Genomic DNA, 13,418 nt, shown 5'->3' with positions numbered 1-13,418 from the left:
CATTCCACTCCAGCCTGGGCAACAAGAGCAAAACTACATCTCATTAAAAAAAAAAAAAAAAAAAAGACCCCATCTCAAACTAGTGAAAAACCAGTACAGGGTCGGGCGCGGTAGCTCACGCCTATAATCCCAACACTTTGGGAGGCCAAGGCGGGTGGACTGCCTGAGCTCAGGAGTTTGAGACCAGCCTGCACAACATGATGAAACCATGTCTCTACTGAAATACAAAAAATTAGCCGGGCATGGTGGCATGCGCTTGTAATCCCAGCTACTTGGGAGGCTGACGCAGGATAATAACTTGAACCCGGGAGGCAGAGGTTGCAGTGAGCCAAGATCGTGCCACTGCACTCCAGACTGGGTGACAGAGCAAGACTCTATCTGAGAAAAACAAACAAACATAAAAACAGTCCAGTCGTGTGCCACTTAACAACGTTTGGGTTAACAATGGACCACGTATATGATGGTGGTCCCATAAGATTATAATACAGTATATTTTTACATATCTTTTCTATGTCTATGTTTAGATACACAAACATTTACCACGGTTTTACAGTTGCCTAGAGTATTCATTACAGTAACATGCTGTACAAGTTGTAGCCCAGGAGCAATAGGCTACACCACAGAGCTAGGTGTAGAGTAGGCTATACCATCTGGGTTTATGTAAATACATTCTATGATGTTCACACAAGGACAAATTCTCCTACGGACGCATTTCTCGGAATGTATCCCCATCATTAAGCAATATATGACTGTAATATTGAGCACTGTTTGCAATAAACAGGCCATTCCATTCAGCATAGGCCTGGAAATCATTTTGCTATTACCTAGAGATTTTTGTGACAGTTATATTTAATAGAAAAAGATTTAGTCTGTAATTTGGAAAGCCACATGTATATTTTCATTAAGTTTACATAAGCCAGTGTGCATGGGTAGGCGATTCTTATACAATTCAAGCTAAAGTGTTATTTCTCCTCTGAAGGCTGGAATTTCCTGATTCTTGCTTCTTGTCTATTTATTTCTTCTCTTCCATTGATGTTGGTCCCAAGTCCAGGCACCAGTAGTACACGTAAAATAGGAGAGAAGGGAAAACCACACATCCCTTAGGAAGTTAGGGGTATTGAAAGCTACCAGAACCACATTTAGACAATGAATTAGACTCCTAAAATAGCACATACTATGACTGCATTTACTCTGAGAAATGTTTTCTCCCACGGCTCTTGTGGTCAAATAACAATGAGGCATGCTAGGGCTTGAAGACAGGTGACCAAGGTGATACAACCCTAAAATTAGAGTGGGTCAACAAGAAAAACTAAGGGGATAGCATTTCGGCAGGAAATGGGCTAGAATCAAGAGTATAATTTCTTGGCAAGGCGCCACGGCTCATGTCTGTAATCCCAAGCACTTTGGGAGGCCAAGGCAGGAGAATTGCTTGAGCCCAGGAGTTCAAGACCAGCGTGGGCAACATAGTGAGATCCCATCTCTACAAAAAATAAATTTAAAAAATTAGCCAGGTGTGGAGGTTCATGCCTGTGGTCCTACCTACTTGGGAGGCTCAGGTGAGAGGATTGCTTGAGCTCAGTAGGTCATGGCTGCAGTGAGCTGTGATCGCATTACTGCACTTCAGCCTGGGTGACACAGCAAGACCCTGTCTCAAAAAAAACCCCAAGAGAGTACAATTTTCTTTTCTGGATTTAGCATCCTGAGATTAGAAATCTGACTGTAGAGATTCTAATCCAGCCTTGGAGTATTTTTTTATATTTCTAAAGCTTATACCATTGAGAAATTCAAGCAATAACTTCCAAACTGCAAGCTTTAAACAAATAGTACTTACGCAATGAAGCAAATACTTATACGGTGTGCCCAGGCTGAATGTCACTGGCATATTTTAGCATATTTAATAAAACAACCTTGACTAATCTTAAAAAAGAGAGCAACAACAATAACAAACACCCACATCAAAAGAAGAAATCTAGGGCCCTCTGAGCCTTTGTATCCTGCTGCTAGGTAGCCTTCTGAACTTACAAGGGTAACTTACAAGGGTAATGTGCCAGACTTTGATCAAATTTGGCCTAGTTATTAGTTCCTTTTGAACCACAGACTTTCAATCCAAGATCATTTAAAGCTCTACTGAACAGCAGCCTGTCTGGTCATTAAAAAAGAGAAAAGCTGCTGGGTGCCAGGCTGGAACAATAGAAACTAACAAAATACGGGTGATTTTCCTTCTGTGATTTCTCTCTGGTTCAGTGGTTTTATGTGGCTAATTGTCATGTCCTCACCCAACACGCTCTACTTCTTTCGAGCAGTGTGTTTAACACCTGACCAGCTACATTTCTCCCGTGGTTTGTCTGGGCTGGGTGGCGTGAAGTGAGTCTGTGTGCTAGGGAATAGGGTCTGCTGAGGGCCAGGCTGGCCTTTTGCTTATGTTCCTGGCTCTCAATGGGTCCTGAATGCTTCACTAAGCACAGGCAATGAGCACCACGGTAAAGTGGGAAGAGATGTTCAAGACTGGGTGCCTACACTCAGCAAGTAGAGAGGTAAGACAAGGACATTAAGTATGAAGAGGCAACTGGAGCATTATAAATTTTACCTCTACCCTATTTCCAAAACAGATTTGAAGTAGCTTGAGGAGGCTGTAATAATATATAATGGTTTCCACTTATTAGGACTCTGTCCAGGCACTATAGTAGGTGCTTAGACATTAATGCTACTCATCTTGGGAGGCAGAGATTGTTATTCTGATTTTACAAGTCGGGAAGCTGAGGCCCAGGTAGGTCAAATAATCTGTCCAAAACCTCATGGTTAAGGGCGGAGGTGGGGTTCATCTCAGGTCTGATGCCAAACCTTTCCACAGCTGAGGGCTATGATGGAAGAAGGAAAGGACATTTACAGCTGGAGCAATTTAGGAAGGCTTCGTTGAGAAGTTGGACTCTGAGTTGGGCCAGCTTCAGGAGCCAGGGATTGATGCTGCCTGCAAGTGGTGAGGCAGCTTGGTGACCACCTCAGGGACAGAAGCAGGACGATCCCCAAACCCTCCCTGACTCACAAAGCTTTGACGTAGATACTGCACAGTAGCTACATCAAAAGTGCCCTTCCTTTGGTCTCTTTTAAGTCTACTTGTGAACTTGTTGGCATCCACACATGAGAATTTGCTTGGCCGTAGAACTGCCTCTCTATTCTGATTGTTCCTGTGTCTGCTGCCTCTGACATTAGAAAACCTAACTAAATGTCATTGAAATTGGACGTGAGGCAAAGAAATCAGAGATTCGTTGGTGTTGCTTCAAAGGAAAAGATATTTGGCTTTTCTGGAATCACCTGTTCCCTGTTTACCCTGAGATGGGTAATGATGTCTTCCATGGACATCCTCACCTGTGAAGGCAGAAGGTCGGAATGCAGCCAAGCGGGGCAACAAATTAAGGATTGTCATTTGGATCAGCGAGTTCTTGCTATTCCTGCATTTCAGCACCCACTGGCACACCTGAGAGAGGAAGGATAAAGGGTTGGCAGGGGAAAAGTGAGGTGTGGAGCTTAGGAAAAGAGGGAAAGGGCCTCTCACCACTAACCTGATCAAATTTCTCCTCCATCAAGTCTCTGCAACACCGGCTCTCCACCAGGGTGGACTTAGCTGGACTGGGGGAGACCCCAAATCCCATGAGGCCTTGGTGAGAGCTGTACCCCAGCAGCCCCACCAAGGCATTTGACTGCTGGGGCTGTACAGCCTGGAAACTGGTGAAGGGGGTAATGTGACGAGGTTTTGTTCCGAAGCCCATGAGATCTTTGCAGTACTTGTCGTGTACCAGCTGCTGCTGTGTGATTTCTTCCATTTCTTCTCTCAGACGCTACATATATGAGGAGGAAAAAAATCATCTTTACTTATGACTGGCATTCAAACTGGGCACTGTGGATTCTACAGACCATTACATTTGCCTAATCCCGAAACGCAACTACTTCCAAAGTGAAGGGTGGCCACTCTTCATGTTTAGGGTTACAATTTCCCCAGAACCTTGCAAGGGACCTGATTTTATTCTAAGTTAGGCAGAAGAGCACCACCTATTGAACAATAAAGCAGCAGCAGAGGGCTGCCTTGCCAAGGGCTCTCACCTCCCAGGACTCCTCACTTGGTTTGGAAGGGCTGACTTGCATATTGCTGTGACTACTGACCTAGGCCACTGCAATGAGGCTTGCAAAGGTGATGGGAGCTCCCCTGCCAGCATCCTATTAAGGACTGTCTGATCTTTCTTCTCCCTAGAAACCCAGGTAAAAACTTATGCAGGCCGGGCGTGGTGGCTCATGCCTGTAATCCCGGTACTTTGGGAAGCCAAGGTGGGGGGATCACCTGAGGTCAGGAGTTCAAGCCCAGCCTGGCCAACATGGTGAAACCCCGTCTCTACTAAAAATACAAAAAATTAGCCGGGCGTGGTAGCGGGCGCCTGTAGTCCTAGCTACTCGGGGGCTGAGGCAGGAGAATCACTTGAACCCAGCAGGCAGAGGTTGCAGTGAGCTAAGATCGCACCACTGCACTCTAGCCTGGGCGACAAGAGGGAAATTCTGTCTCAAAAAAACAAAAAACAAAAACTTAACCAAGTAATTTTCTCAGAATCCTAGGATTCCACAGGTAGTATGGAATAAGCTGACTGAGAACTCATGTCTATTCCCTTTACAAAGGGCTGCTTAATCACGCATCCTCAGTCAGGCGCAAGGGCTCACGCCTGTAATCCCAGCACTTTGGGAGGACTAGGTGGGCAGATCATGAGGTCAGGAGTTCGAGACCAGTCTGACCAACATGGTGAAAACCCGTTTCTACTAAAAATACAAAAATTAGCTGGGTGTGGTGGCACTTGCCTGTAATCCCAGCTACTCGGGAGGCTGAGGCAGGAGAATTGCTTGAACCCAGGAGGCAGAGGTTGCAGTGAGCCGAGATCACACCAACTGTACTCCAGCCTGGGCGACAGAGCAAGACTTGGTTTTGGGGGCCGGGGGAGGGGGGTTGGGGAGTACTCATCCTCCAAGACTCCAAATTGAGAAGAGATACAAGTTTTCCAAACTTCTAAACTTTTCTTGACACACATATTTTCACTTTTCAGGAAATCTTGTCCTCTCCTCTTGTCAAAGTCACCAATGAGTCTTAAGCTGCTAAATCCAATGGTCAATTCTTAATCCTCATCTTATTTGACTTATCTGCAGCGTTTCATCCAACTGATACTCCCACCTCCTTGATGCCCTTTCTTCACCTGGCTTCTCAGACTCTAAACTCTACTGGCTCTCTTCTTCCCTCCCTGGCTGTTCCTTCCCCATCTGCCTTGGTCCTCTTCATCTCCTGACCTCAGGTTCACAGACTCCATCTCTTCTCCAACTGTACTAGTTCCCCTGTGCTTGTCACCCAGTCTCATGATGAAATAACATCTATACGCTGACAATGCACAAATCCATCCCCCTTACCCAGCTCTCTCCCCAGAACTATTCAGTATCTCCACTCAGGTGCCCAACAGGTCTCTGAGTTAACAGGTTCAAAACCAAACTCCCAGCCTTCTCCCCCAAGCCTGCTCCTCCCATTTCAGTCTTCCCACTGCAGTGATTGGCAACTTTTTTCATCCTCCTAATACTCAGGCCAAACACCTTGACACTTCTTTCTCTCCATCTACCTCCAAACCATCAGCAAATCCCAAATTCAGAATCCAGTTGCTTCTTGCAACTCCATAGCTTCCACTGTGGTCTGAGCCACAAATATCCCCAACTAAGACTGTGGCAATTCCCTCCTAACTGGATTCCTGGCTTTAGTCCTTAACCCTCTAACAATCCATTCTCAACACAATGGCAAGAGTGATCCTTTTGAAATATGAGTTAAATGTCACTCCACTGCTCAAAGCCCATTTATAGCTTCCCGCTTCCCACACAAAGGCCCTATGTGATATGCCCCTCCTTCCCTTAGGTGTTCCTCTGACCCCGTATCCCCACACCTCTCCTCACTCTGCTCAGCCATGGTAGGGGAGCTGCTACTGCAGTATTTGCTGCTCCTCTAATACACCAGCATGCTCCTGCCTCAGGGCCCACTGCCTAGAATGCTCTTCCCCAGATACCTGTAGGGCTTTTTTCTAACCTCCTTCATGGCTGTGCTCAAATGGCACCATGTTTTAAAATGTAATCCTTAATCCAGGTGAGCATTCTCTATTCCCCTTCCTTGCCCTACTTTTCTCCATAGCTTTTATAACCATATGATATATAATAGGTTTTTAGGTTTTTACTTGTATATTATCTATCTTCCCTTATAAGAATGGAATCTATTTTGTTCTCTGCTGGATTATTCTAGCTCTTAGGACACAGTGAGCTGGCATATACTAGGTGCTCAATTAATATGTGTTGAATGAATGAATAAATTATGAAAATTTAATACCTTATATTTAGATAGTTTCTTTTTTTTTTTTTTTTTGGTGACGAGGTCTCACTATGTTGCCCAGGCTGGTCTCAAACTCCTGAGCTCAAGTGATTCTCCCACCTCGGCCTCCCAGAATGCTTGGATTACAGGCATGAGCCACCATGCCCAGCCTTGGATAGTTTCTTATAATTTACAAACCACCTTCACAAGAACTATTTCAATGAAATCTGACAACCACTCTATGATCTAGGTGATACTGTCCTGTTTTAATGGGAGGAAACAAAGATCTCAGAGCTGCCTAGATTACAGTGGAAAACATCATGTTAAACTCAGGAGGTAAAATCTGAAGGTTACCATTTATAGAACGCCCACTATGTATCAGGTGCTGTGCTGGACACTTCACATACATAGTCATCCCCTTAGTATCCATGGGGGTTGGTTCCATGACCCACTGCCATACCAAAATCTGCAGATGCTCAAGTCCCTCCGATAAAGTACCACAATATTTGCATATAACCTATGTATATAGCCTCCCACATACCTTAAATCATCTCTATGTTAGTTATAATACCTTATACAAAGTAAATGCTATGTAAATATTTGTTGCACTGTATTTTTTAAAATTTGTATTATCTTTAAATTGTTTTATTGTTTTTTCCTTGATTTTTTTTTCTTTTTAAAAAGTTAAAAAAATTTTTTTGTAGAGACACGGTCTCACCGTCTTTTGCCCAGGCTGGTCACGAACTCCTGGGATCAAGTGATCTTCCCACTTCAGCCTCCCAAAGTGCTGAAATTGCAGGTGTGGGCCACTGCACCCGGCCCTGGGTATTTGTGAACCATGACTAGTTGAATCCCGATGTAGAATTCATGGATATAGAGGGCCAACGTCATTTAGAAACCGCACAAGAGCCCAATGAGGTAGGTAAGAGCCCCTGTCCAAAGGGAAAAAAATGAGGCTAAACAGGTAACTTGCCTGAGTCACACAGTCAACAGAGCAGTGGGGATCTGAAGCCAGACTCCTCCTGCTTCTGCACACTGCTGCATGCGCTGCTCCCACATCTGGGCACGGCTATTATCTAACAAGCACTGTGTCTATTATAAGCAGGAATCCCCAGGGTAAAATTTCACAGCTCATTTTCTACAGCCAGTCTCACAGATGGAGCTTTACCTCCCAAATATATCCTGAATCAACTACTCAGTATCTGTGCCACCACTCCTAGTCAAAGCCACCACTGTCACTCACCCAGACTACTGGCAGACATGAGAATGCAACCTCCAACTACAAGGCGCATAACCAAGGGCCCCAGCTGCTGCTCTGAAACCCATCACTAAGTTTGTGCCAACGTCACCCATTGCTCCCAGCCAATGACAGAACACAGTAGGGATGCTAAGGCTATCCTGCTCTTGGGAGACACAGACCTCTCCAACGGCCAACTTTGGCTTGAGGACCCCGCAGTGGCCCTGCAGAGTAGGCTAGAACACTTCTATCCATATTTTACCCTCTTGCTTACTCAGGGTCAGACGTGCATTGTGGTCCGATGGTTCTCCCAGCTCCCTCCCCATATTCTCTTGAAGGCTGTTTCCCTAATAAAATCCATGCACTTTTAAATCCACCTTCTCAAGCCAACACATCTCCTAATTGGTCTCCCTGCTTTCATTCCTGCCTTTCCCCACATTTTTTCCTATAAGCAGTCAGTGATTGTTAGAAATGCATGACATCACATTATTCGCCTGTGTGCACACTTCCAATGTTTACCCCTGCGAAAGCTCGTGTTTACTGTGAACTGTGGGCCTATTAATTTGGCCCCTCCTTCCCTCTCCCTTGCTCCCGGTACACCAGCCATACTTCCCTTCCTTCTGTTTCATCAATGTCTCACACTCTTCCGCCTCAAAGCCTCAGCCTGGAACACAGTCACCTGGCCTACTGCAAGGTAGCTCCTTCGTGTCACGTGGACCCCCTCAAATAACACCACCTCAGGGAGGGCCTTCCTTGACCCTCCACTCACCCCCTCCCTGTCACTCTCTATCCTATTCTGGTTTGACTTTCTTCATAGAACTTGCTGCTATCTGAAATTATCTTATTTACTTATTTATTAAGTTTCCTGCCACAAAATGTCAGCTCCCTGAGGACATGGATCTCGCCTTGCCTCGCTCACAGAATGGTACACAGGGAGCCTGGACTCCCCTCTGCCGTGGCTTCTCACCTCTCCCTCCATGCTGCTGATTCGGACCAGCTCGTTAAGGATCAGCAAGGCTCCATGGATCCGATCATCCCGATTCATGCCCTTCTCTTTGGCCAAGGTCTCATCAAATCCCTTCTCTGCTTCTTCAAATGTGTGCTATGTAGAGACAGGGTGCCTTCATTAGAGACAGAGTACAAACCCAGAAAGAATATAGGCCCATCCCATCTACACTGGGGGTTCTGAGGCGCTACCACGCCTGCTCAGTGCCTTGTGCCAGTTATCAACAAAACTAACTGATCGATGTCTTTTATTTAATTCAGCTTCAATTTTTTTTTTTTTTTTTTGAGACGGAGTCTTGCTCTGTTGCCCAGGCTGGAGTGCAGTGGCGCAATCTCGGCTCTCCACAACCTCCACCTCCTGGGTTCAAGTGATTCTCCTGCCTCAGCCCTCTGAGTAGCTGAGATTACAGGCACACACTACCACGCCTGGCTAATTTTTGTATTTTTAGTAGAGACAGGGCTTCACCATGTTAACCAGGCTGGTCTCAAGCTCCTGACCTCAAGTGATCCACCCGCCTCAGCCTCCCAGAGTGCTGTGATTACAGGTGTGAGCCACCACGCCTGGCCCCAGCTTCAATTCTCATAATAAGCCTTTGAGGAAGATACCATCTTCATCCCTATTTAATAGCTAAAAACACAGGCTCAAAGAATTTAAGTGACTTGTCCAAGATCACACAGCAAAGGCAAGACTGGAACCCAGGTCTCCCAATCCCATGTTCAGAGCTCTTTTTCTAATGTAAGACTCACTGATAAGTTCCCTCTGCAGCAGTAATCAGCACAGGCCTCATGATACTAGAGCAGAGAGAACTGGCACTTTCTAAATTAGTATCATTTGTATCTCACTGATTTTGAGACATCTATTTTTCCATATTTTAACATCTCTGAAAAGAGATGTCTTTTTGGTTTTTTTGAGACAGAGTCTCACTCTGTTGCCAAGTCTGGAGTGCAGTGGCATGATCATGACTCACTGAAGCCTTGATCTCTTGGGCTCAAGCAGTTCTCCCACCTCAGCCTCCCAAATAGCTGGGACCACAGGCGTGTAACACCAGGCCCAGCTAATTTTTTTATTTTTTGTAGAGACGGGGTCCCACATGCTGCCCAGGCTGGTCTCAAACTCCTGAGCTCAAGCAATCCTCCTGCCTTGGCCTCCCAAATGTTCGGATTATAGGCATGAGCATCCAGCTGAGATGTCTTATAATTAATTATTAATAAGAAGGTACAAAGTCGGCCGGGCACAGTGGCTCATGCCTGTAATCCCAGCACTTTGGGAGGTCAAGGCAGGTGGATCATGAGGTCAAGAGATCAAGACCATCCTGGCCAATATGGTGAAACCCTGTCTCTACTAAAAATACAAAAACTGGCTGGGCATGATGGCACATGCCTGTAGTCCCAGCTACTCATGAGGCTGAGGCAGGAGAATCACTTGAACCCAGGAGGCAGAGGTTGCAGTGAGCCAAAATCATACCACTTAACTCCAGCCTGGTGACAGAGCAAGACTCCATCTCCAAAAAAAAAAAAAAAGAAGGTATCAAGTCACAGTTTAATTGGCATATTTGCATTCTTAGTCATACATAAAATAATGTATAGAATAATGGTGTGGCTATCAATAGATGTTTGCCTTAATAAAATGCAATAAAGTAACTACTGATTCATACTGAGCATAAAAATTCATTGGAGGCCGGGCGCAGTAGCTCATGTCTGTAATTCCAGCACTTTAGGGGGCCAAGGCAGGTGGATCACCTGAGGTCAGGAATTCGAGACTAGCCTGGCCAACATGGCAAAACCCTGTCTCTATTACAAAAATTAGCTGGGCATGGTGGCACACGTCTGTAGTCCTAGTTACTCGGGAGGCTAAGGTGGGAGAAAATCGCTTGAACCCAAGAGGCGGAGGTTGCAGTGAGCCGAGATTGCGCCACTGCACTCCAGCCTGGGCGATAAAGCAAGACTCCATCTCAAAAAAAAAAAAAAAATTCATTTGAGACCAAACCAAAACGTGATTCTTGCTCCATGGCAAGGGCCTGTCGCTGCCCTTTAGGCCAGGTGATTCTCTACGTAGATGTGCTTTGCTAGTGGTGGGAATGGAGCCATCTCCTCACCCTGTACCACTGAGGCTTCTGCATCTCCTTCGGCTCACGCTGGGTGGTGAGAATCAGACAGGCACGAAGGGCGGCTACAGCTCCCTCACGGATGGCCTGTTTGGGGTCCCACACGGCCACAAAAATGTTGTCAAAGAAGGGCTGCACTTGCTGGAAGAAGAAGGTAGGGACGCTGATGGCCAGCTCACGGAGAACCAGGACCTTGAGAAAAAAGCAAACCGAGAACTCTCGTTGGTACCAGAGTTTTGTTCTCTCAGGAGTACAGTCTCTTGTCATCTTAGAGCCATACACACTAGGAACAGAGAAGGCTTGCTCACTCTTCTAGCTAGGAAATTCTGGGGACAGAGGAAGGAAAGCAAAATTGATTAAACATCTCAGTGCTCATTATCCTAGGTTGTTTACAAACAGAGAATGCTTGTAATGTTTGAACATAGCTCTGGAAGTGCAGATGTGTTTTATGCTTTCTTTACGACTATACTAATAGCCTAGAACTCTACCTGGAATACAGTAGGTATGTAGTAAATATTTACTGAATGGATAATCCTGTTTAATGTTTAATCTTATTATTATTTTTATTTGACAGAGAAGAAACTGAAGGTCAGAAGCTGCCCTAGGTTACAGAGTTAGGTAGGAAGTTGCAAAGCCAAGACTTGAGCCAGGGTCCAAGTGTGTGTCCTTCTCCTGGTACCGTGCCCCCTCCTCACAGTACTGCCTCCTCTGAAGGGCAGCAGACTGGAAAGCATGCGGCTGATGCTTCTGATCCCCACCACACCACTGCTAGATTCTCTCTTAAGGACGGACTCTACCCCATCTCACAGCCTGGAATCCTAGCTCTTCTAATCAGCTTTTTAAAGGAATGAGCCTCAGAAGGAAGCAAAAGACCCCCCCATGACACCATCGTTCCCCAAGCCTGGCTGTGCTCCTCCCCGTAGACACTCACAGCTGCATGTCTCCGGCCCTCATTGCGGTCAGCACCCAGCCATTCCAGGGCTCGCTTCACCTCAAATTCCACGTACTCAGCAGTAAAAGTGTCCCCTGCCATGGCAAGACGGCCAATGGCCTTGGATGCCATTTCCATGACAACTGGGTCATTGGAGGGGAGGAGGTTCCGAAGATAGTTGGCAAATCTGCCAATTCGGGTGGCATTCCCACCTTCCACTCCTATGAGGCTAGCTGGAAAAGAGAGGAAGGCAAAAGATGATGATGGGGCATATACTGGCCAGGAAAGTACACAGACTTCAACTAAAAGCTGGTGAGTGCCGGCCAGGCGCGGTGGCTCAAGTCTGTAATGCTAGCACTTTGGGAGGCCGAGGCAGGCGGATTGCCTGAGCTCAGGAGTTCAAGACCAGCCTGGGCAACATGGTGAAACTCCGTCTCTACTAAAATACAAAAAAAAAAAAAAAAATTAGCCAGGCGTGGCGGCACGCGCCTGTAGTCCCAGCTACTCGGGAAGCTGAGGCAGGAGAACTGCTTGAACCTGGGAGGCAGAGGTTGCAGTAAGCCGAGATCACACCATTGCACTCCAGCCTGGGTGACAGTGTGAGACTCTGTCTCAGGGGAAAAAAAAAAAAAAAAAAAAAAGCTGGCGAGTGATCCCTCCATTCTACTTTGAGTACATTTCTAGATGGCAAGGACAGAGACAATTTTCATTTTAACCCAGATATTTAATACTTGTGCCAGAAATATTTACATAAAGCAAAATAATCTCATGCTAGCATAATTTTCTCCCCTACCCCCCAAAAAAGGGAAAACAACTGGGACTGGATAATAATTCACAGGATTGATGACCAGTCCTTATAAGTTAAAAATGACCTGCCTGGCCGGTTGTGGTGGCTCACACCTGTAATCCCAGCACTCTGGGAGGCCGAGGTGGGCAGATCACTTGAGGTCAGGAGTTCGAGACCAGCCTGGCCAACATGGTGAAATCCTGTCTCTACTGAAAATACAAACATTAGCCGGGCACGGTGGCAGATGCCTGTAATCCCAGCTACTCGGGAGGCTGAGGCACGAGAATCGCTTGAACCCAGGAGGCAGAGGTTGCAGTGAGCCAAGAATGCACCACTGAACTCCAGCCCCGGCAACAGAATGAGACTCCATCTCAAAAAAAAAAAAAGACCTGCCTTTTATTAACTCTACCGATTCCACTTTTCCATTCGTGAGCCCCACTATGAGAAACCCTGCTCTACTGAGGAAGCAGAGCCCACAAAAGGCAATATGAAGGAGTGGAAAGAAAGCTGGCTTCTAGTCTCAGCTCTGGTAAACTGTCTGAAAAGTCACTCGATGGTTCCGAGACTCCAATTCCACATCTAAAAATACATTTTTCCTGTGGCCCAGGACTGCTGCTAGAATCAAAAGCCACGGGCTTCTTAAATTTCATTAAGCAAATATGAACTTGTAACCAGTAAGTGGCAGACACAGGGTGCAGTGGGCACAAAGGTGAGTGTGTTGTTTTTGTGACCGGAGACTCTGTCCTTACCTATGGCCAAGATGCCACCTTTCCTCTCATTGGCATCTGAGCTGGAAACCAATTCAAAAATGTGATGGTTCAGTTGGTCATAGAAGCGAGTAGACTCCTCTTGACTCATCTGCAAAAGGAGATATCATCAGAACAATTTCTAATAATTCTCTGACTGTGGTGGTGGGAGTGGGCTGACATCTAAAGATTAGATCCTGAGAGGCAGGCGGTATAGTTCAAACCAAAGAAGACAAG

At 46.1% G+C, this 13,418-nt stretch overlaps 1 protein-coding gene across 1 annotated transcript in view; it reads right to left on the bottom strand.

The window, feature by feature from the left end:
- Nucleotides 1-13,418, bottom strand: part of MTOR (mechanistic target of rapamycin kinase) — a 157,063-nt gene that overhangs the window by 139,633 nt on the left and 4,012 nt on the right. Inside the window, exons 3-8 of the mRNA XM_054439543.1 lie at nt 13,185-13,293; nt 11,649-11,881; nt 10,709-10,909; nt 8,575-8,709; nt 3,561-3,836; nt 3,367-3,475 (exon numbers count right to left, since the gene is read on the bottom strand). Of these exons, the coding sequence (XP_054295518.1) occupies nt 3,367-3,475; nt 3,561-3,836; nt 8,575-8,709; nt 10,709-10,909; nt 11,649-11,881; nt 13,185-13,293 (1,063 nt within the window). The remainder of the gene's footprint in view (nt 1-3,366; nt 3,476-3,560; nt 3,837-8,574; nt 8,710-10,708; nt 10,910-11,648; nt 11,882-13,184; nt 13,294-13,418) is intronic.

The sequence above is a fragment of the Pongo pygmaeus genome, chromosome 1 (genome assembly GCF_028885625.2).
Source record: "Pongo pygmaeus isolate AG05252 chromosome 1, NHGRI_mPonPyg2-v2.0_pri, whole genome shotgun sequence".
NCBI lineage: Eukaryota > Metazoa > Chordata > Mammalia > Primates > Hominidae > Pongo > Pongo pygmaeus.
The sequence above is the reverse complement of the archived record's forward strand: the minus strand, read 5'-3'. Positions and strand labels throughout refer to the sequence as shown.